We start from the raw sequence: 25,050 nt of genomic DNA, 5'->3' as shown, positions 1-25,050 counted from the left end.
TTGCTCGTGGACAATTCAAATGATTTGTGCTTCCCTTTTTTTTTTTTCCTTGGACAGATTGTGCGAAAGGGAGAGAATGAATGAACAGTAATTTTCGTGTATTCGAAAACTTTGTAAATATTTTTGAAAAAACACGATTATTTTGTTTATTATTCTATTTTTTATTCGTTGGATATTTTTGAGATTATATTTGAAGGCAAATTTCTTCTCTTAAATGGAAATATATTTATTCTTAATTTTGTTTATTTGTATACGAAATACTTTTTAATTTCAAACTTTTTCTTTTGACGATTATTAAATAACGGAGTAAGATCAATATATCAAGTTTTCGTATATGTAAATTTTTTTATTATAAAAATAATCGTATTTAATAACATCAAGTTACTTAAAATTGTAATAATGTTAATATATTGTATTAATTAGTATCTATTAATCCATTAAATTATTATAATTTATCAAGTAATTTCACTCATGATAATCACTCAAATTTTCCATTACATATTCTCTATTATACTTTATTATATTACTAAATTCATTTCTTTTAAGGATTTTATGTGAATCATTAAGCAATTACTTATTAATTTGGATAATTGTAATAATTTGTCAGTGAGGATACAAAAGTAACCTACATATCTTATTTGTAAGAATTAAATTATATCTCAAATATACATAAAAGAAATATTATTTCCAAGCTACGTAATGCATCAATTTAACCGAATTGAATTTTTATATATATAATTTTATGTATTATTGTTATGCATTTTGACATGTGGGACTAAAAAGGTAAAACATTTGTTTACTTACGATGCACCATTTGGCCGAGGGTGGACATTCCTTCAGATGCATGTGAGCGGTGTAATTGATGCACGGCGTGATGCTGCCGACTCCCTCGTTGTACTGTCCGCATTTGTAACATCTGATACCGTGTGCCAGTCCTGGAACAGCACGAGATATAGGTCAATATATGATCAAACAAATGGAAATAAAAATTAACGATGCTATAAAATCTCTGATGAAAATTTCAGGAAGAGAATCGGATAACACCCTGCTGGAAAATAAATTATCATTTTTGGTTGTTGGTGAAAATTATAAATGTATCAACGGATAATTAGAATGTAAATTGAAAAATGAAAGAAAGATTTATTATCAAAAATTTTAATTAGAGAATATAAATTATCTTCGAAGCAAAAAGAAATATGTAACGTGATATAAATTTTAAATATTAATTATACCTGTATTTAGTAATAGAATTTAATGAAAGAAAGAATTTGTTAGAAATTATAAATTCAATACGAAATATGAATAATTCGTTAAAAGTGGTAATTTCGATAAAAAAGAAACAATATATTACTATTAAATATAATATATCTAATTCGGAATATAAATTTATAATATTTTATAATCTTCTCTCTACATTCAATCGAAAAATTAATCTGAAAAATTCAAAATTATATATCATATATTTTATAATCGAAATCGAAAATAACAATATCAATTCCAGTAATCATCAGATAGATAATCATTAAAAAGTAAAATTTGTTATATATATGTGTGCATCAACGAACAATCTTTTAATTATCATAAACGATAAAGAGTCAAAGCAATAAACGAAGCGAAATCTCGATCAGAGATAAATCGAGTGTATCGCACCTTTAAACGGTCAGGTAATTTAACCCACGGAAAATTGCTTGCCAAAGTAGAAATTACCGACTCGTTTCCGCTTTGAAGTCGAAGGGAGGGAGGACCGCCAACTTTCCAAGATGCCTCGGCTTTGAACTTTGAAACGCCGAGAGGCAGCGACACTTCCAACAGAATTTCAACGCTATGCAAATCGGCAAATTCGAGTAAAAAAAAAAAAAAAAAAAAAAAAAAAAAAGGAGGAAGAAAAAAGAAACCTCTGCAAATAAGATTGATCCGAAATTTTTGGTTTATCGATCAGAAAAATTTTACTGCGAGTAGAATTGTGGGAAAAAATCTTTGCAATCGATTTTTCGAAATTTTTCGAAAATTTGTTAAAAAAGAATTGAAATTTTATATCGATTAGAAATTTTTTGTTACGAATTTATTATAAAAATAAAGGATGAAATTTTGGAAAAATCAATGGATTTGAAATTTTGAAATTGAAATTTGAAATAAATGTAAGAAAAGATAGAAAAAAATTAAATTGCAGTGAAAATTGAGTGAATATTCTATTTGGATCGATAATATTGAATACTATTTAACATTGAATAATTAAAATACGAAACTTTAAAAAGAAATAACAATAAAAATTTATTCTTGAAAAATCTAAGCAAACATAAGATTACGAAAAAAGAAATAAAAGAAATAAATATGAAAGAGAACATAACCTGAAAAAAACACTTTTAAAAATTTAAACAAATAAATATGAAAAAAGAAAAACACAATAAAAAGTTACAAAAAAACGAAAAGAATATATATATTCTATATTTCCCACTCTAATACAAGATTAATTTAAAGTTCATTACAAAATTACTCTCTCTATACAAATTTTCGAATAACCTCAACACGCGTTCGACACGGCGGAAATTCCACACCGGAAGAGCGTTCTTATCCTGGCCCAAAGGAATACGATACACAACCGTGAAACAATATAAACCGAGGAAGCGGATTTCGAAAGTTTCTATCGTTTCCTTCGACCAAACTTCCGGAAACGTATTCGAGGAGAGTTTCTCTCGATCCTAACCTAAAAGAGGCTATACCGTGTATAATAATGATTACTAAAAGTTTCCGTTCGACGTAATTCTAATTGAAAATAATTAATTGAAAATAAATATGAGATTGAGATAATGTAGCAAGTTAAATTAATATTAATTTTTTATTTATATGTTTAATATCAGAAAAAAATTTTTCATTAAATTAAATACGATCTTCGCATGACAATTGTTAATTATGATATTTGATGTTGGTTTTAATATAATGTAGTTTATAAATTATGCAATTTTTAATATACATCAAGTACATGTAAAAAATGTATAAAACATAATTTTAATAATACGTATTGTTTTCATATTGTATTTTTGGAATTAAATTTTTTAGAATTTTAATTATGAAAGTGATTATTTAAGATATTAAGATTGTCGTCTAAGATAAAAGGCATTTATAGAGAGAAACCCGACTTACTGGAGCAGAATCTTTGGTATTCAGAAGAAGATAATGCTTAAAGTTAAATGCACAAACTTAATGTGTTCAAGCGTCGTTCAGGTCCCTAGACGAATAATTTACTAGACTGTGCCGGTTTCGTGGTAATTAGTGTGTTCATTTTCCACAAGGAGCAAGAGTTCGTGACGAAGTCAGAATTAAAATCGTCGAATTGAAGAGAACGTAGGCGGGAATCTTCGGAACTTCCGGTTAAGTTAAATCGTTGATGACGGTTAAACTTGTAACGCAATTTCATTTTGGACAAAGGGAAATACATGATTTTGACATGTATTCAATAAATTCTGGTTGAATGAAAAAAACGAAATAAAGAATATTTAAGAATATTGGATAGAAAAATAAGAAATTATTTTAAATTAGAGAGATTAATATTGTATATTCTATTATATTAATATAAAAATGTTTCACATGATTAACATTTAAGTTCTTGGTAAATTGGAAATCGATTAAGAATATTCAAGATTTTAAATTAAATAAGAATATTACTCTAAAAATTAAGAGATTAATATTGTACATGTATTAGTATAAAAATTAAAAATATATAATATTCTATAATATTAAATTATAATATTAAAATGGAGGAACAAAGACTTCTTTTTGGATATAGAATTTGTAAAACCATGTAGAGTTAACAAAATGATCATAAAAAATATCTAAAAATTAAAAACTTACAAAGTCAAAATCAATACTTTTTTCACTTCAAATTTCATCATCTCGAAAATTCGATTCAAAAAAATCCAAATTCCAATTAAAATTTCATTATAAATATAAAATATCACTTCTACCATTTATATACGAGAGACTTACTTAAAGAGGGAAACCAGGAACGATTTGTCTCCGCCATATATCGTTTCAGCCGAATTCCAGTGGAGGAGTAGATGCTTGTATGTACATCGAATTCCGAATAGCCGGCGATTCGCGGGAAATTGGAAAAGTTGGCTCTTATATAGAAAGCCGAGCAGAAGGATACACCGGTGTGGACGAGGAAAAATATTTTATTGGAAATTGGAAAACATTGCAGACGCGAAAACGGACCAGAGATTCCGATTTCACGGCTCTCTTTCTCTCGTGATTTTTGTATACACAATGTTCCCTGAGAACACTGAAAAAAATCTGTTTTTCTTTTTTTTTTTTTTTTTTACTATTTCTAATCATTCCACTTTTATCCTCTATATTTTTCTTATATGTTTTATATGTTTTGATTATTCTAGAATATAAATAGATAGAGTTTGAAATGTTAATGGTTATTAAAAAAATGTGTGAATGAATCTAAATGAATTTTAGATTTTTTTTTGAAGTAGTTTTTTTAAAATAATTCAATGAAATTTTTAAACCAGTTTCAATTTTTCATTATTTTATTTTATTGCCAAACATTAAATTGTCATTGTAGAATTAAAATATTTGTATTTATCTATATAAATATCAATGTATTTTTGCATTACTATATTTTATAATCAAATTTAAATGCTTTACAAAGACAATAATTAAATTATTGATTGACCATACTATATTATATTAATAATTAGATATAGCACTATAGAATTTGAAAGTATGAATCGAAATATCTATTTATTTAAAGATTTTAAAGAGAATCAAGCAAAATTCTTAACAAAATCTGAATTCAAACTTCCATCTTTTATTTCATAGAATAAATAAATAAGAAAAAAATTTCAAATAATTCAATTGTTTTTTATAACTCAGAGAAAAAATATTTTCCAAAATTTTTTCCAAAATCGATGTTATGAACGTTCCATAAACAAAATATAAAGATGAATAATACAAATCGTTTAACAAAAGTTGTACAAGATAAACGACAATCAAATTATCAAACGAGTGAAATCTGCAATTATATTGCAGGTATGTCTCGAGGAAGGGCTGACTAACTATTGTCTCAAACTACTTGTATAGGAAATGGAACAAAGTACTGATTACCAGAGTCTGCAGAATTATGCCACTTGTTACTTGAATCCTTTGATGAAGTTACGATATCGATTAGGCTCACTCTAGTATCGATTTCTCGAAACTTACGTCTGACTAGTTACTGACCTGTACTACTTACACTTGACAAAATAAACTGTTTTGATCATAAATTCATTGGTTTCCCCATTATTGGTTCTTGAGGTTTTTTCTACAGATTACAAAAGATGTTTAAACACATAAATAAAATTAATATATAAATATTTAATAATTAAATTAAATATTGAAATCTATCGAAACGCATTGTCTATAATCAAATATGTATATATTTTCTAAATAATTTAATTTAATTTAAATCCATGTATTTCTACTTGTTCGATGATATTGAAGTAATGGAAGTCGCAGTGATATAGATGACATTTACGACACCCATAAATCGTTTAAACTTAAATCGAACGCGTAAAGCTCGTGCAATAATAGAGAGTAATCACTCGCAATCGTTCCCATACAACATATAAAATGCAAAATTTTATGAATAATTAAATTAAATTTGGTCAGCCTCAATTACGCGAAAATTATATCAATGATTTTAATCGTTTCGAAATGATCGAACGAGTTTGATAAATTTCTAAAATATCTTGCATCAATAAAAATAATTCAAAATTTTTACATATAATTAAGAATGAAAGGTAAAATTTGCCACACGATCAACCAAATTTTATCGTAAAAGATAAGAAATAAGAAAGAATAACAATTAATATTTAACAAAATTATCTTCTTCAGATCAAATTCTATCACGAATCACGAAATTTACAAAAACTCAACTCGTCTCTTCGAATAAAATATAAATCCAATGAAATATCAAAATCGAGGAAACGAAAGCTTCGATTCGACATCGGTGTCGTTCCAGACACAGAAATCCGTATGGAAAACATGACACAATGGCGTACGCTTCGTGGAAACAAATAATGGCGATGGCGGGGAGGGGGTGAGTGGTATCAGAGGTGCAAGAATTTACGGTGACAGGAAATGAACGAGAACGCCGCTTCATCGAGGTTATCGTTAAAAATGCGCGCGAAAACAAACCAAGGGTAAAAAAGAAAAAAAGAGAGAGAGAGAGAGAGAGAAGTAAATCAAGCGGCAAAGAGGATGAACAAGATATAGTGGTGCGTTCGTTGGAAATTTACAAGCAATATTTTTCGAAACGAACAGGGAGAATTTTCATTTTTATCGGGGGACAAACATGGCCGATTTGATGAAATATCAGGTTTTGTCGCGAAGGAAATGAATTTTCAATGAATGGAAGAGTGATTGGAAAATTATTTGTTCATTTAACGGAATAAATTGTTTTTTTTTTTAAATTTTGGATAGAACATAAAGTACGATATTCCATCTAGCTTCAAACTTGAAATTAACACGTGCAATAATTATTATTTAAGGATAATCTTTTATATTTAATTTCCTTCTTAATTTTTCAATTCTTTTATCCGATTTATAAAGTCGGCCATTTTGCAACAATATTATATGCTGATAATTTACAAATTATTTTATAATTGATTTTTAATATTGTATAATATTAAATAAATATGATACTTTTTCTATAAGATAAATATATATTTAATCTAACATATTCGTGTTTAAAAATAATTAATTTATTTTTTGTAACATTTACTAAAATAAAATTTATTCATTACACAAGAAGAGAATTAATGTACTTTTATAAATAATAATTTATGTCCAAGTATCTGGAACGAAATCTCATCGACCTAAATTTTCGTTTACTCTAAACAGATTCCACGTCATAAATCTAGATGTCTCTAAAGGGCAAGGTGGAAACTAGTTTCGAACAGTTCTCGGACTTGGAAACCGATACATCTGATACAGGATTTGGTAACTCTCAAAAGCAAAGTTTCCTCCTTTGGACATTGTCTATCCTTATTTACTTAAGAACTAATCATACAATAATAATAACAATAGCAACAATAATATTATTAATAAAGATATATTCTTAAAAACGAACTTTTATCAAATTGAATTATCATTTTGTTCGTATCAAACCAGACAAATTTATTTAAAGGCATATTATGGATCATTTACATTCGATATGATAAAATTGATCCTCCTATTGAAATACGACTTTTCGAAGTTTTGCTCGTGGGAAGGAACAGTTTGCGGGTAATTTGAGACTGCCAACTTACACGACAAGCAGCTTACGTCGCTGAAATACTTGAGAGAAGGCAAACGTGACAGCGAAACGACTCGAACTTTTTGCCCCTTGTAAAATTCTTCCTGACTCAATGTCCAAGAGATAAATTTTTTTCTTTTCATTTCGAAGCACGATTATGGATGGAATATAAATGAATGCATAATTCTGAAAAGCAAGGAAATATTGTAATAATACATGACTGTATTATTCCATTTATCTTTTGCGAAGCTATTATTAGCTATACTTGTCTAACTGTAACCAATTTGCTTTACTTATATGACTTAATATTATTTATATTATTATTTATCTATATTATTATTTATCTGTATTATTATTATCTATATTATATTATCTATATTATTCATCTATATTATTTATTTGACTAAAATTGATCTAATGTATTCAATTTATCACACAGAGCATAGGTATATAAAAATATAAAAATTCCAAAAAATTTCTAAAATTTTCCAAGAAATTGGAACAAACTGAAGGAAGAATAAAAATGAAGAAGAAAAATAGAAAATAAAATAAATAGTAATCTCGATAGAATACCAAATTTTGCTCTCGTCAAAATTTGCCGATGGCAAAGATGACACCCCTGTTTACACAGTTATCTCTCTCTTTCCAAGAATCGAACGATCCCGAACGAAGCGGAAGAGGAAATTCCACAGTGTCGAAACTCGTCTCGAAGTGGATGCCTCGAGTTATATACATATATATCCCGTCTTCTCCTCTCCCCTCCCCCTCTCCATTGAACCGCTTGCTTCGAAAACGCAGCGTTCCAGCCAACTGTAACTCGGATTCTGCGGGCAGGAATTCGCGGTTACCGGAAATTCTTCAGGCTTCTAGTGGGGGAATTCCTAGGGCGCAAAGCTGTCAAGCTGCCGCTTCTAATGAAGAGATATCGAGGATTCGAACGAGTATCTTTCAAGATTTCGCATCTCGCTTTCCAAATTCGCGATTCGTGAGAAGATCCAGGATCCAGGGGGAAGTTTCTGATTTTGGTTAACCACCATTGAATGGTTGGAACAGGAATAGGTGGTTCGAGTTATGTAATTCGGGCTATTTGTTGGCTCTTTTAATTGGAAATTACTTCTCGCTACTTTTTTTTTAATACGCAGAAATTTGAGTATTTTTTTTTGGCTGGATCGAATTTTTTAAAGTTCTTTTATTTGTAAAGGAGATAATAACAATTAATTAATTAAAAAATAATTCATAAAAACTTTAAAGTAGAATATGTAGATTTAATGGAATATGAGATTTGTTAACACTAAGACAAAATATTTCAAAAGTAAAACATTTTCTTTTTTCATGGATTTCAGTATAATTAACAAATCACGCTTATTTCGATAATTTTATATATTTTTCTTTAAAAATCAACATATTGTTTTCACAATCCTCCAACAAATTTCAATAATTTTAAATTTTGTTCCTCTCCAAATTAATTATTTCCTCGAATTTATATCTCTATTTTAACAAACTTTTCCATATTTTTCTGTAAAAATCAACATGTTATTCTCAAATTTCGCGACAAATCGTTCAAATTCTCATTTCAATTTTGTATTGTCCATTAATGAAAATTATTTTCAGACCACCATGCAATCCCCTGTTTCAACAATCCAACAAATTGGCAACGGTATCTCAATATCACATTTTCAAATTTCCAAGTTTCCAGTTTCCCATCAAATTTTCTCCAATCTCCGCGTAAATCTCCGACCGAGCCCAATCGACAAATTTCTCCGCAATCTTCCGCCAAACTATAAAGCAACTCTCTCTCTCTCTCTCTCTCTCTCTCTTTCTCCGCCAAAAATTCGCGAATTCGAAAGAAGGGAAGGTTCCCGAAACTTCTCGAAATAAGTCTCGAGGAATGTCTCGGCCCGCTGAATAACTTGAGGCGGGAAGAAGAAGGAGAAGAAGAAGAAGAAGAGGGGAAATAGAGAAACTTATACGAACTCGTAAATGTAGGAAACCCATTACTCGTCGGCCGGTCGACGAGAAGGATGGAGGATCGGCTTGCAAATTCGTCCTAAAGGGGTCGCGTCCCATTTCGAATTTTCAACCGTCGAAATATCGCGAAAAGATTTGCTAGTTTTTCTCGAACTTATAGGTTAATATTTCGATCTTTTATCATAATTCAATATCAAGTAACATCTTATTATATATGGTATTTATATTATAATCTTTTAGTGTGTTGATCATTCGTAATATTTTCAATATTTTTCTTGTTTTTGATACAACATTTGATAATAATTCAATATTAAGTAACATCTTATTATATATGGTATTTATATTATAATCTTTTAGTCTGTTGATCATTCGTAATATTTTCAATATTTTTCTTGTTTTTGATACAACATTTGATAACAAGATATGTTATGGAACGTAAATATATATAGTGATAATTTAAGAGTTAATTAATGAATAATGGGGCATGAGCAAATTGATCAAATTCGAAAAATATTATTGATATTATTAAAAAGAATGATTCATATTGTGTCAAGGAAAATATTAATCAAAATTTATTTAAATTTGATAATAAATATTTTAATAAGATTAAAGAAATAAATATAAAGTGGAATAATAGTGTTCAATTTTTACAAGTTTCTCAATTCTCAGAGGGAGGAAAAAAAAATTGTTGCTCTTTTCGCAATATTAATCTTGAAAAGTCAATATTATCATGGCGCAGTAAGAAGAATAATAAGAAGGTGTATTTCCTCGCATTCTCTTTACATTTCCATTTAATTTCATTATCGTAAAATATTTCACGATACGCATCAAAGTTTTTATAGGAAGGAAATATCAGCAATTTTTCCTTTTACAAAGCAATTTCGTTACTCGATTGAATGATAATAACAATAGTAACGATAGTAAAACGATACGACAATAATATAAAATTTGTGTCGAATAAAAATTTATGATTTTATTTCCTTTCGAATGGATAAAAAAAAAAACATCGAATTCGCATTTCGAAAATTTAACCAATAACATTTCGAATTTAATAAAAGGGGAAATTGAAACGCTTAAAAACTATTAACGATAAGTAATAGTGCATATTTATGAGTCTATCAAAACTTTTTCTCGTCCTTCGATAAGTTTCAGGTAGCTTGGAAACCAGCCTTGTCGTCTTAATTGCTCTGGAACAAAACATTCTTCGAAGTTGGCCAAGAAAAAAATACGATTCTTACGCCTTGACACCCCTTTGGATAAAAGTTTCTTAATAATCCGAGAGAAATAATTAAATATGCGAGTAAAAAAAAAATTGTATATTTTAAAAGAAGAGATCGATCTTTCTCCTTTAAGATAAATAATAACTTATGAAACGAACAATTTTTTATAAGGTTGCAGAAAAATTGGACAAATCTTTCGTTTTCTTCTTCTTCTTTTTTTTTTTTTTTTTTTAATCAAATTAACGATTTTCTTTCCTCTTACGTAATTAATTCTTCAAATGAATCGTTAACGAACTTATATCGAGGAGGTATAAAAGTTACTAGAAATTAAAAGTTACTAGAAAGTTACTCAAGTTAAAAGCCATGAAAGTATTTTCTTTTTTATTAAAAACGTTATAAAAGTTACTATAAAATTACTAAAAGTATAAATCTATCTTTGAGAATTTGGTATTAGAATAAGTTTCGAATGATTATCTTCTTAATTATTCTGTCACAAAGATTAACGAAAGAATAAGACGTAAAGGAAACTCTTCGTTAAAGATTCTCTTAGAAAAGGTAGAAAGCCAAAGTCTTTGATTCGAGTTTTATCGCATCCTAGTTTGTGTAATCCGTTAACTTGTTCAAAAATTGATCGATCTAACGACGATTACAATTAAAAGTTTCAACATTTCAAAAGGCAGACCGGATGCTCAAGTAGTTCGACGAACACCACCTTTCTTGAATGATAAACTGGCTCCACTGAAGCTTGGTTAATTAAACACTCGGATAAATGAACCTTTTCTAAGAAAGGAGAAGAATAATCCTTAAAAGCGGGGAAAGAAAATTATAGAACTTTCATATAATTGAACGTGAAAAAGTTCTATCTCGAATGGAATCCATCCTTAGAAACTTAATAAATTTTAAACCTAATTAATTTATCCCCAAATTGAAGAAATCTATAATCATAATTATTTTGCAAAACGAATCTACAAAATTGAATTGTCAATTCAAACCATATTGGAAATCTGGGATTAACACTCGAAATTCTTTTTTGTATCAACTATTTATCATCTATTGTTTTAGAAGGACAAAATCAACCTTAAAGCAATATCATCGAAATTTTGAAGAAATCGATACAAACAAGTCAAACTTCCAAAAATCACTATCAATTTTTTTACAACTTCAAAAAACATTACACTTTCACAAAACTTTATTTGCAGTTGTACGAATTAACGCAAACCTAATCAAACTCATTCTAAAATATCCAATCCAATGATTCAAATTAAAACAAATCAAATTTATCATCATTTACTTACTCAAACAAACACTTCACTTCTCTGTACTCTAAAAATCATCTCCAAACAAACAAATCCAATAAATCAACACAAAAGATATCAAACTTATTCCAAGAATTATTTATCAATTTTTCTACAACACAAATTTATCACATCTAAACTGATACAATTTTTTCCCACAAAAACATCCAAATAAATTTTCTCTGCAACAAATCAAACAACCTATCCTATAAGATTATCAAACTTCTCCAAACTTTCCAAAAGGACATAATCAAACAAATACAAAGTCACATTTTCAAGAAAATCCTCGAAAACTTCTATGTTAACAAACCAACGCAAACCACATCAAACCTATTCCAAAGACTTTATCAATATTCCTATAAATCTTGAATGTCAGATTCGCCCAATCTAATACCTGAAATCTTCTAGAAAACCATCGTCCCAAAATTCAATCCTTGACACGATATTAAGTGGACGATTCGAACGAATACCAAATGTTAAAGGGAATGAAAGACTGCAAAGTGGTTAGCAATCCCTGAGGCGAGGGCTAGTATGGCTGCAGATCCAGATTAGTCACGGACTCTGCCTGTGGACAGACTTGTGTTATTTCGCTGCTCTTCCTCATCCACGAGCCGCATTCCGACTTGAGCATCCTCGTGGAATGAGTGCTCTAAATGCTTAGCCGACTAATTGTCTATCTGGGTTTAGCCACGACGTGGCGCATCGAACAGCCTATACACAGTCTTGATGTATCTCGTTTGAACATCTTTGGGGATGAAAGAAAGAAATGGAAGGAGAAATGGACGACTCTTGACACTGTTCTATTTCTACGTGAAGGAAATGGGTAGCTTGACTTTGCAGGTTGTGTTGTGCACAAAAGTCTGACGTGACGTGTTATTCCCCTTTGATGAATTTCTTTTCAACTTTCAATTTCAAGTTTCTCAGAGAGAGCGTGTGATTTGATTATCGAGTAGAATAATACGAGTAGAAGATGTTACTAGAATATATATTTGCAAATTAATTGCAAATTAATTGATTAATTTAACTTTATAGAGATTCTGTAAAATAAATAAAAATTTTTGAAATTGATCCTTTTGAAGAATTATTGTAATCAAAGTCACTGATTTTTCGCTTATAAATATTATTAATATTTTTTTAATAATTAAATTTGAAAATTTCTGAGATCTTATTAATCATCGAAATGTGTATTAACAATTAATGCGCAATTCATTATATCAAAAGCTGACCCTAATACTATGCCACGCATGCACAACCATGCATCTCCCCTTATCTAATCTCAGACCCTCCACTTATCAGTCGCCTAACAACAGATAGGCCTAGCCACGAAAATCGCCGTCTGACCATTCATGGGCTGTAACTACTGCCACGCTTGGACCGTGGCCCATCCGCCTGCCCTGTTCTTCGTTGGTCGCTGTCCGACCACATCCATTCCTTACCTACTGCCACTGCAAGCCGCTTGGAACGTGCAATATCCGTCCTAACTGCGATATTTATTACTATACCAGTCAACGAGAATGTTCATGAAAGCACAATGATTGATAATAAATTGAAATATCGGATTTTTTAAATAAATTTTGAAGTGAAATTTCTTTTATTAATAAATTTTTGTAAAATATCGAATATATATTTTTATATCTTCAACAAGTAACGTTTAATAATAATTTTATATTTTGAATTATATTCTGAATTATTTTACACACGCTCTCTTCTTCTTGATGAGAAAATCCAAGGACATTTATTACATTCGTCAAAGTAACTCCAGCATATATTGTATATCTCGTATCCTTTTGGAACAACTTCAAAGACATTTATTACGTTCATTAAACTGCTACTCTGTACGTATCGAAGTTTTCTACGTTTCTGGGAATAATATCTAAAAAAAAGTTATTTAAACGTATTCTTCGTAAACAATTCGAATATTTTAATTAACATAGTATTATTATAATTATTTTATATTATAAAATATTTGAAATAACTTATTGCTATAATATAACATACCAGATCAATATATATAATTTTACATATCTTACCATCATTTTACAAACCATCTAAGAAATTAAATAACATATCTTCGTTAAAAAAATAATTGCAACATAATTTTTAAAAAAAATATTGATCTTTCTGTCCTCTCTAAGCGTTAATATCAATTAATATTTTAATACCAAAAACACTTCCTCCAATCGAACGACAATATTATTATTTTTTCAAATTACAGAGAGAAATTCCAGGAGAGATGCACGGTGCATTGCACGCGCACTCCCCCTCGTGGGCTCACATAGCATCCATGCATAGTGGCCATCGCTATGACGCGATGCTATGCGTTGCAACATAGAGAGAGAGAGAGAGAACGAAGGTATCTAAGAATGGAATCCGTTCACTCTGGATTCTACGAACAAGAGGACGTTGATTTGGATGATGGAAATTCGTGGATCGACGATTGTCGACGTAGGGTGGAGGATGTAAAACTGGATGAAATGAAAGTGGCAATATAGGAAATTGGGATAATGGGATAATAGGATGTAGTTATCCGTTCTGAGAATTTTTCTTCTTTTTCTTCTTTGATAAAGTTTGTGGAGAAAGTGAGGATGAAGCGAGTTTCACTATTTTCTATTTCATATAATGGAAAATAATTAGATCTTTAAAGTGACTCTCTGATCTTTTATAATTTGAATGAATTATTTATAATATGCTTTTTTCTGTAATTAAGCAGGAGATTAAGAATTATTGGAATATCTTATGTGGAAAAATAGATGCATTTGGAATGGAGTAAACAAAAATGAAACAAAGATGAAAAGGAAACTAATGTACGAGTATATAAAATGAAATACTACAAAAAATTTTCAGTTTTTATAAAATATGTCTATTGGAAGTCTATTGGTCTATATATAAATGAAATAAGAAGATGAAATCGATAAAACATAGATACAAGATAAAATAATATTGAATAAAAATTTGGAAAACCACTTATTATATTATATATTAAACCACTTAATATATTATATATTAAACCACCAATTTAGAAAGATGGTTCCTGGCACAGAAATAAGCAGAAACTTTTCTAATTATACAATCCAATTTCACCAAACTGTTCAACCCAAACAAATTTCACCATCAAGTATCAAATTCCTCTAAATCAAAAATCACATTCACCTAATCTATATTAACAAGACGAGACCAGACCCAAAAGCAGCAAACTGTTAAACTCGGAGATTCGCCAAATTTCGCGAGGAATCCACGCCCTCCACGCGGAGAGCCGGATGTTAATAATCTCGTTAAGCTAGGGCGGGAAAGCACAAACATTGAAATCCATCGAGTCGAAATAATCGAGTTTTCCCCCCCCCCCTCCCTCCCCTATCTTATCCAGCTTAACAAAATAACAATTCGTTTCGATGGGGATGAGCGGCCACGGTGTGTTTCAGCGGGAATAATTTGAATAAACGAAAGCTCCTCCTCCTCCTCCTCCTCCTCCTCCTTTTCGGTGGCTGAAGTGAAATTAGTTCTAGCAGATAAAGCTACGAGTTTCTTCTCCATCGAAAGTGGAGGAGATTGAAGATCGTTGCTTTAGAAAAACTTTAGAAAAATCATCGTTTCCTGGAATTCGACATGCACGTGAAAATACGTGAAAGGGAGAGATAGAAGGAAAAAGAGTAAGGTAATTGAAAAATGATAAAACATATTGAAAATTTAATAAATAGAAAAGATGGAAATGATATATAAATGGTAGTGTATAAAGTTTAGCACAATGTGGTATGATATTGTACAGAATTGGTCAGAGTTGGACGTTGTCCAAGTTGAAAAAGTAACTGATTAAAAATAATATTTATTCGTAGCTATGAATTATTGAAATAATTTATTCGAAGTAACTTTATTTGATTATTGAATTTTTCTCATTACTGAATATGGTATTTTAATCTTATAATAAGTGTATAATATAATTATAATTATACATAAGATTATATATAACAATTGTATATTAGAGTAAAGTAAAGATGTATTAATTTTTTGTCAAATTGCAAGAAATCTTTTGGCAGAGATTATTTTCTTTGCATTATAGATAAATTGTCTACAAGTATAACAAGTAAAATGGAGATACGATGGGGAAGAAGTTTATGCAGAAAGTTAAAATTAAAATCGAGTTTGGGTAATAACTTTGCTTCGATTATTAAATAACATTTTTAAGTTTTCTTCCCTTGCGGAAATTGTTTCAAAGACTCGTTTCTTTGAGCGTTTTAAGCAAGTCCACTTAATTCAATTCCATTCATTGAATTTTAAATTGCTCGCGATCGTCCTCTTTTCCAAGAGTAAAGTATGCTCACAATTTACCAAACTATACCAAGCTAACTTGAAACAAATTTCCTCTATTAAAATTGTTTCATTATTTACAATGTTTGTCGTATTAAAGAACTAATTTTCAAAAATTCGTGTAAATTTTATTTTTTTTATTTTATTTTTTTTTACGTGAAATTTTTTCATTCGTATCAAAATATTGGTTTCTAATCTATTATTAATATTAAAGTAATCGTGTAATATGTAAATAATAAAAAATACAAACGTATTTCTTATAAATTTTCCTCTTGAAATAATTCATTTTATTCTCTCGTTATAATAATTATTAAAAATTTATAATTTTAATGTTAAACTAATTAATATATACAGCCTTTAAAATTTCTTTAAAATTATATTTGTATAATTAATATCTTTATTTTTAAATTAAATCAAGAAATATATATACAACTTTATTCATCACTTTTATACTGTAATTTCTATAATTACATACATGACTCTAATTATAATAATTAATAAATGCAATAGTAAATATTTGTTATAACCATTGTATGTATAGTTTTCGAATTTCTTTTCTACAATTACAAAAAAAGAAAAAAAAATACAAATTTGGTCAAAAAAGAACAAAATAAAAAAAGAATCTATCATACCAATAAAATAAAACGAAGATAACAAATAACAATTCCTTCTCACAAAACAATCCAATCGAGTTGCAAACTTAATTCACCAGACAGTGATTGAATCTTGAAAACGAATATATTGCATAACACAATTTCTCTCTCTTGAAAAAACACCAAGAAAATTAAACATGGCTGCGATCAGAAAAATTAATATTCGTCGACATCCATGAAATAATTAAGACGCGCTTTCGTTTCCTTCTTCCTCGTTATTCGTAAGACGAATCCAATTTCTTCGTTCAACAAATTCGTAAAATATCGTCCTTCTTCCCCTTCCATCTTTTGCACGCCGATCCTTTCGTCGATCGAACTACTGGAAATTCCGCAAAATTCCGTCGTCGTTAACGAAAGCTTATCGTTTGCGGGCAAAACACGATCGAGATGAAGTTTGGAAAAAGCAGACGATGGCTGGAGTTTTGCAGAAGTGTTCCTTTGAGCGAAAGTTATATAGAAAGGTATTAAAGTGGATGTTGGAACTCTGGGTAATCTCCTCGTTCGAATTCCTTTTTTCTTTTTTTCGTCTTTGGACGAATGGAGAACAAAAAGAAGACTTTCGTCGGATTTTTTTTATTAATAATTACATTTCTTCCTTTTTTGCAATAATAATTGCCGTTGCACTGATGACATAAAAGAAAAAGAATAGATATAATGAAATCAATATTTATCACCATTTGTATGAAATGAAAATGAAAGAAGGAAGAAAAAATCCAAAATTTCTCTAGTCATCTACGAATCTATTTCCAAAAAAAATTCAACTTATCTTAAAAATTTTTCTAAAAAAAACTCTGAATGAATAATATAATATAATATAAAATGATAAACAATCATATATTATCTATTATATAAAATATTATATAAAATAAAACAAATATAAAAACAATTCCTGAAATTCCTCCAATTCTAAATATTTCCAAATTCTAAATATTTCCAATTCTAAATATTTCCAAAGCTTGAAAAAAAAAAAAAGAAAAAGAAAAGAATCGATATTATTAAAACAAAATAACAATAACTTATTTATTCTATTCGTTACCATTGTCCAATTAAAATTCCTCCATCAAAAAAGAAAAAAAAAAAAAAAAGAAAAAAAAGAATCATCATCACTTAAACGAAACGATACGAATAACCACAAACGATCAACGATAATAATAAAACGAAAACAGAGAGATTTTCCCCGGATAAAGATCGCTTTTTTCCGAGTAACGATCATCTCGGGAAAAAAAAATAAAAAAAAAAAATAAAAGGCGCAAAAATCTCAGCCGCAAGAATTTTTACAACGAGAACGCGAAAAAAAAAAGACAACCGAAAAAAAAAGAGGAGGAGGAGGAGGATAAAATAAGAGAAAACACCCCGGAAACTTCCCCCCTCCCCTCCCTTCTTCTCCTCCCCTCCTTCCGCCCTCCTCCCCCCTTCCCACGTTCCCTCGAAGCACTGTGTTGTAAACACAGGTTTGGCCATCCCCCGCGCTGATTCATATTTCGAAATCGCATTGTCCACCTCGGGAGGGGGTGGCACACAGTCAGAGAGGTGGCACACAGGGGGAGGAGGAGGGGGGAGGGGGAAAGGGGGAGATATTTTCCGCAAAGCGGAGGCCGCCGCGCAGAGGGTGCATTCACTATTCACCCTATCTGGGTCAGTTTGCCCAACCCAGCCGAGGCCTCGAAATCCCCCTCCCCCAAACCTCCCCGCCACCCGCTCCCCCCTCCTCCCGATCCCCCTTTCTTCTTCTCGTGTCGCCGCCCCCGCGCCCGAACGACCGTTTTTTTGTCCGCCAACGAAGCGAGGAGTTGCTCCGTTCCAACGGACATTGGGATATTTTTCATCGGCCTAATCGAGAAGGGAGGGGTTGGACGAAGTCTCGTGTCGAATTTTTGTGTTGGAAAGTTTCGTTTCGAAAGGAAACTCCTCGTTTCGAGGATTTAGAGGGGGAGGGAGAAACCTGGTGGAGGATTGGATCGACGATTGAAAGAAGGGGCTCGGTTTTCGAGATTTCGTTTGAACGTATTAGATTGAGGAGGAATAAAAGTATATGTTGCCTATTTCCATAAGGATTATATTAAACTAGTAAACTTTAATCGTATCATAGGAGGAATAAAGGAAGTTTCGAAAATACCAAGTTAAAATTATCTCGAATAATCGATAATAATGAGATTATATATATATATATAGGAAATTTTAAATTCAAAAAGTACATGATCTCACTAATTTATTAACATTCTACGTAACATTCTACGTATAGAATCTGATTTCTCTTGATTTTAATTTTAATTCGATATTTATATTTTGTCTATCTTTTAAACGAATACAAAAATTGATACATGGAAGAACGATTTAATAAGAATAAAAAGATGGTTCCATCGGGCGAGAATCTCGAGTCTCAACGTTTCTCTCTGACATTTCACCCTGTCCCTCCGGTGGTGGTTCGCGCAGCGTGAGATTTGATTACGGGGATCTTCGAGTTTCGGCTCACGTGCAGCGGCTTGATTCCAACCGAGAGTCTTGTATCGAGAGAAGAAATCGTTTTTCTTCCCTTTGAGGATAGGTTTGGTCGGGGAGAGGAGATTGTACGTGGCTCGATATAAGAGAGAAAAACGAAATAGATCAATCGAAAAATTTCGAATAGAATTTCATTAAGTGTATTCGTTGATAAATTTTTTAGTTTTTCAAAGATCTTTTTTTTTTTTACATTAATCGTATCAATTTTGTGCATATCTTGAAATTATTAAACTTTTTTTTTTTCTTTCGTATTGTCTATATATTTGGCAGATATATAGTTGCATTTAATTGAACTATTATGTAAATCAATTTTGGATAAAGATTTTTATATCAAAAAATTATTACATATCAAAACTATTATTCCATTATTAATTTTTATTAAAAAATCGATTCTTATTACTTCTTTGTTCTTTTATTATTTTTTACAAATAGTATATGACACTTTATTATTTGCAGATACAATAACAAATAAATGAGAAAATTATTGTAACAACGTAGTTTGTTAATTTAAACCATGTTGACAATTCGAAAGACAAATGATAATAAATAAAAGTAAGTGATCCTTAGAATGCAAATAAGCTTCCTTGTCTATATAAGCGTTGTGAATCTAGGTTAGAATTTACGGGAGGCAATTTGTTCTCGTCATGGGGTGCTTGGCAGAGATTCCTTTGCATACGGGTAAGTAGAAGAACGAAGAGTGGAATTTCGTTTTACTTTCGAGAGAACTTCTGTCTTATGAATATGCGTTCAATGGTTACATTAAATAGATAATATTATAGAAAAAAATTTTATGATGAAAAGATGAAACTAAAAAGAAAAATTTTCAAAAAATACTGATAAAATATTGAAAACATGTTAACGTATATAAAATAGATTTCATCAGATTATTCAATGAAATTCTGTAAAAATGAAGACATTAAATAAAAAAGAACTGTTCTAAAATAGAAAATTTTTTAGAAGATTCAAAAATTATTACAAATATTTTTTTAAAAAAAAATCTATCAATCTAAAGTAAAGTAGAACATAATAAAATTCATGAATAATTGTTCATCAAAATAAAATTTCATTACCCTAAAATTTTTAAATTATCAAAAAATACTGATAAAATACCAAAAAGTTTAAAATATCAAGTTATAATCAAATGTTATATAAAATAGATTTCACATTATTCATTGAAATTTTGTAAAAGACATTGTTGAAGACATTAAATAAAAAGAACATGCACTGTTCTAAAATAGAAAATTCAAGATTCAAAAATTATTACAAATATCTTTTTAAAAAAAATCTATCAATCTAAGTAGGAATAAAGAAGAACACAATAAAATTCATGAATAAATGTTCATTAAAATAAAATATTTATTATCCTGAAACAAAAATAAAAGAAACTATATTGAGAAAACGATACTTCTCTAAAGAAAAATCTCTATTATTCTAAAAATAAATACAGGATAAAATAGAAAATCTTTGAAACAAAATTATCAAACCCAAACATTAGGAATATAATTTAATGATCAAAAAAATTAAACTAAAACTAAAACATTCTCCAACGAGTTATAACATTTTTTTTTTTAATAATTTCACGAGAAAACAAACTTTGTCGTAATTTCACAGTTAAGCAATCACATAAGAGTGGAAATAATAAAATTCTTGACACTTGCTCACAGACAAGGGGATGAAGAAATTCTTACGAGTCTTTTCTTAGGGATGAGATATTGACATTTCATCTTGCGAGGAAAGAAAACGAGAGAAAGATAAATATAACATACGATGATGGAAGGACACGCGTGATACAGTTGGATATCGTCGATTGGAATCGAGGTTAGGGTAGGAGTTAATTAATTAACGAAGTGGAGAAGGTGAAAGAGTAATCCTAGACGATGTTGAATGTCTTTCTGGATGGGCAAATTCTCATTGATTAAAGCTTCTCTTCAGTTGGATTCGTTAGACTGCGAAAGTTTGGAACGAAAGGATGGAAATTGTGGAAATTGCCATTTTAATTATTTTAATTTGAAAATTTTTTAACTCTGAAATATCTTGAAATATATTTTTTTGAAATTAAAATTAAAAATTTTTACAAATTTTATCATAAATCCTAATTCGAGAATAAAAATAATAAAAAATTATTATTTTTCAAAAGACGAAATAGATGAAACAAATTTTAATTGCTACGTGTATAAATTCTTAAGTTATTTCAGATGAATAATTTATTTTAATCTTTATGAATTATTTCTTCGTGTAATGCAATGTAATAATCTTAATAATGTAAAACGTTGAACACAATGTTAAAATATATTTTATTATTCCCAATTCATTAAATGATAGATTAAGCTAAAAATCTAAAAACTAAAAACTCCAAGTATCTATCACAAGAAAAAATACTTATCTATAGAAGAATTAAGAATCAGAATTAATTATTCCAAAAAATCTTAATGCAATTAGATGACTGTCTCATATAGCAATAAAATTATTAACATTGAAGAAAAAGAATAAATAGATATTTTCTAAGCTTCACTAATAGGAATTATGCATATTCTCTAAAATATTGAAAATTTTATGATTCATCATCATGATAAGTAAATTATTTTTAATTAAATAAAACAAAAAAGTGTGTAAAATTATTAACATTAAATTATATTAAATTATATTGAAACATTAATAATGAATATATATATATTTATGTGATAATAATTTATTTAAATAATTTTAAATAATGACTGTTACAATATATACAAATTCTTTCAACTTGAAAACAATTTTCAAGTTGCAAATTTCAGTATTGATTCGCAAAAATCTACAACATAACATTTAAATTTCAAAAAAAAAAATCAAAAAGACATTACACGAAAAAAGATCAATCGAAATGGCTCACACATTGCAAATCGATCCCCGAATAAAAATTTAAAAATTCCATGCAATACAAGGCACGACTATAAGAACAATTGAATCAAAGCAACCCACTAAAACAATTCAATCCCTTGAAAAAAAGATCAAGGGAAACGAGACGATTGAAATCCATCTTCCCATTCAATCTACAAAAACCGCTGGATATCCATCGAATAAAAAAAAAAAAACCGTAAAACCAAAGGAGGGAAAGAGGGCGCGATAAAGAAGAAAAGGAGAAGAAGAAAAATGTAAAATCGGACCGTTTGATCAGTAGCCAAACGGAGGATTCACGGAGGTATCCTATCATCCACGTCCTTTATTACCGACCATTTCCATTTCACCCTTGTGTTACAACGCCTGCCCTCTAAAAAACGAAGGGGGAGAGGCGAGGTTGGACGTCCATTCTGGACGTTTCCATTTCCGCGAATCGACGAAAATCCTTTGGAGGGACGAGGGCCGCCGCGAAGAAGGAGAGAGAGAGAGAGAAAGGTGATGGGTATAAAAAAAAAAAAAAAAGAGGTTGGAAAACGTTGGAAAGAGGGCGAGCCGCAGGGGGTCGCACGAGAAAAGGGCAGAGAGACGGACAGATTAGCTCTTTACCGTGGCTACGATTTAATCTCTGCTGCAGCCGCAGGCCTCTCGAAGCCTCCCTTGCCGCCATCTTCTTTTGGATCGACGTGCAAAAGCTTCAAAGTTTGACTCCTCGTTAAGCTCCCCGAGACCGATTAATCTTCTGGTGAACTGTGTCAGTTAGAGTTCCGAGGATCAACAGAGACACGCGTGAATTTTTTCTTGGATAATTATATTGCTTTGTAGCTTCTATAAAGCTACTTTTTTTTTAACTTAAATGTGATCAGAGACGATCGGTAAAATAACGATAGTTTTTGAACGTTTTGAGAAAATTATTTTTTAAAATTATTTAACGAATAATAATTACATTTAAGTAAAGTATATGGAAAAATCATTTTGGATAAATAGTTCGAATATTCAATTAATATATACATAAAATATATCACGTTATTATGTAAAATTAAATTATGCTTCTATCGATACTTTTCACATATAAAAATTTTTTCATCAAAATTCGTTTAAAAAATAGAGAAAACTATGTCGAAGTCAGTTTTTGTTTTATCCTGATATCTCGATCGGTTGCCGAGATGTATAATGACTCAAAGAATCCATAGACAGCTTAAGATAATGATGAGGATTGTAAATAGGCCAGCAATGGCCGACCTAGTGACCTATATTTTTCCTAGAAATGTGTATGCTAGGAATTTCTAGGAATTTCTAGTTTAGAGTTTAGGATAAGTCGGTGAGACGAAATGCGAGCGAAATGTGTCCGAGTAAGCGACAAGGACAAAGATAGAAAACGATTAAAAATCACTATTTTCTTTACACGACGATATCTTGGGAACCGGAAATCGTATCGAGATAAACGAAAAAGCGTTTTAAAGAGCAAGATTCCACGCTTCTAATAATCGTTCATTGGTTGATTAAATATCATTATCTTCGGAGCTGTAGCAATTTAAACTTTTCCTAATTTTAATAGAATATTAATAGAATTATAAGATGATTGAAAATTAACTTTTCTTTACACGGCGATATCTCGAGAACCGGAAGTCGTATCAGAGTAAATGAAAAGGCGTTTTAAAGAGCAAGATTTCTAACGATTTCTAACGATCTTTCATCCATTGAACTGGAATTATTATATCTGAAAAAACATTGCTCATAATAATCTTACTAATATATTGGAATTTAAATATCTTGAAATTAATTCTTTTAATTAAAGTAAGTTGAATAAATTTCATTTCATTCTGTTTATACTTTATTTGCTAAATATTTTATTTGCCATTTTTTTTAATTATCTTAATTTATCTTGTAATTTGTTTATCTCAAATAAAAGGCGATCAATCTCGTATGTTATTAAACCAACGCGTCAAATCAAGATTAGCAGCAAAATTAGATTTCATCTTGGTTCAAATTGCAAGCATAAATTGCAAGCACAACGACATCATCCAAGAGCAAAAGGTTAATCAGAGATTGTGACCTATGATAAATGAGCCCTGTTGATAAAGATTGCTTTTTCGCTTGATTAAATGATCAATTAGATATCACAGTGATAAACGAGCCACGATATGAGCATGATGGAAAGATAAGCTTCAAGATTGAATATCCTGTGGATTCTTCGTGAAATTTGAATTTGAACGATGCTAATTGCGTTTTCCTCTACTGATGAATCCTGTTTCGAATCGAATCAGGAACGTTTAGCCGGCATACTGACGATTGAAAAATGAACTCGATAGGTGCAATTTGTCTTTGGACACGATGCCCTGTCCCGTTTAATCACTGCATCATCCTGATAATTGATATCGGATTGATGTTAACTGAATATGATTAATCGAGAAGTTTTAATATCAATTATTCCATATCTGATTTATTATAATTAATCGTGCAATTAAATTCGACATGTATATTTATAAATTTATACTTAAAAAATGTAATTGTAATTTTAAAATTAACACTAAATTTATTTTGATACTTTTGCCAAGTTTTGGATTTAAAATGAAGAATGAATACTTGCAAAATTTATTATAGATACTTTAATATTGAAATGATTGAAATATATGTATTAATTCAAAATAATTAATCAAAAGGATTTTAATCTTTCGATTTTAATCTATTTTTAATATAAAATTTCTTAATTTTAATATTCTATTGCTGTTTCATTTTAGGGAGAAAAAAAATTGAGTTGTTTACGAAATAGTTTAACATGGAATTGAGAAGAAAAAAAATATAAAAATATATACAAATATAACAAAGAATATTTTGACTTTGTCAAAATCAAAATTAAAAATTAAATATTGGATTCCACAAAATTATATTTTCTCAAATGCTAAATCTATCACAGGCCACCAGTTTGCTTGTAAATATTGAAAAAATCTTTTATCCAT

General features: G+C 29.6%; 1 protein-coding gene across 1 annotated transcript in view; it reads right to left on the bottom strand.

Moving 5' to 3' along the window:
* The window catches only part of LOC122713894 (U-scoloptoxin(05)-Sm1a), a 111,465-nt gene that overhangs the window by 43,556 nt on the left and 42,859 nt on the right, over nt 1–25,050 (bottom strand). Inside the window, exon 2 of the mRNA XM_043934720.1 lies at nt 805–935. Coding sequence (XP_043790655.1) covers nt 805–935 — 131 coding nt within the window. The remainder of the gene's footprint in view (nt 1–804; nt 936–25,050) is intronic.

The sequence above is a fragment of the Apis laboriosa genome, unplaced genomic scaffold, assembly GCF_014066325.1.
Source record: "Apis laboriosa isolate Shangri-la unplaced genomic scaffold, ASM1406632v1 scaffold26_cov146, whole genome shotgun sequence".
NCBI lineage: Eukaryota > Metazoa > Arthropoda > Insecta > Hymenoptera > Apidae > Apis > Apis laboriosa.
This window is presented reverse-complemented; position numbering and strand designations above follow the sequence as displayed.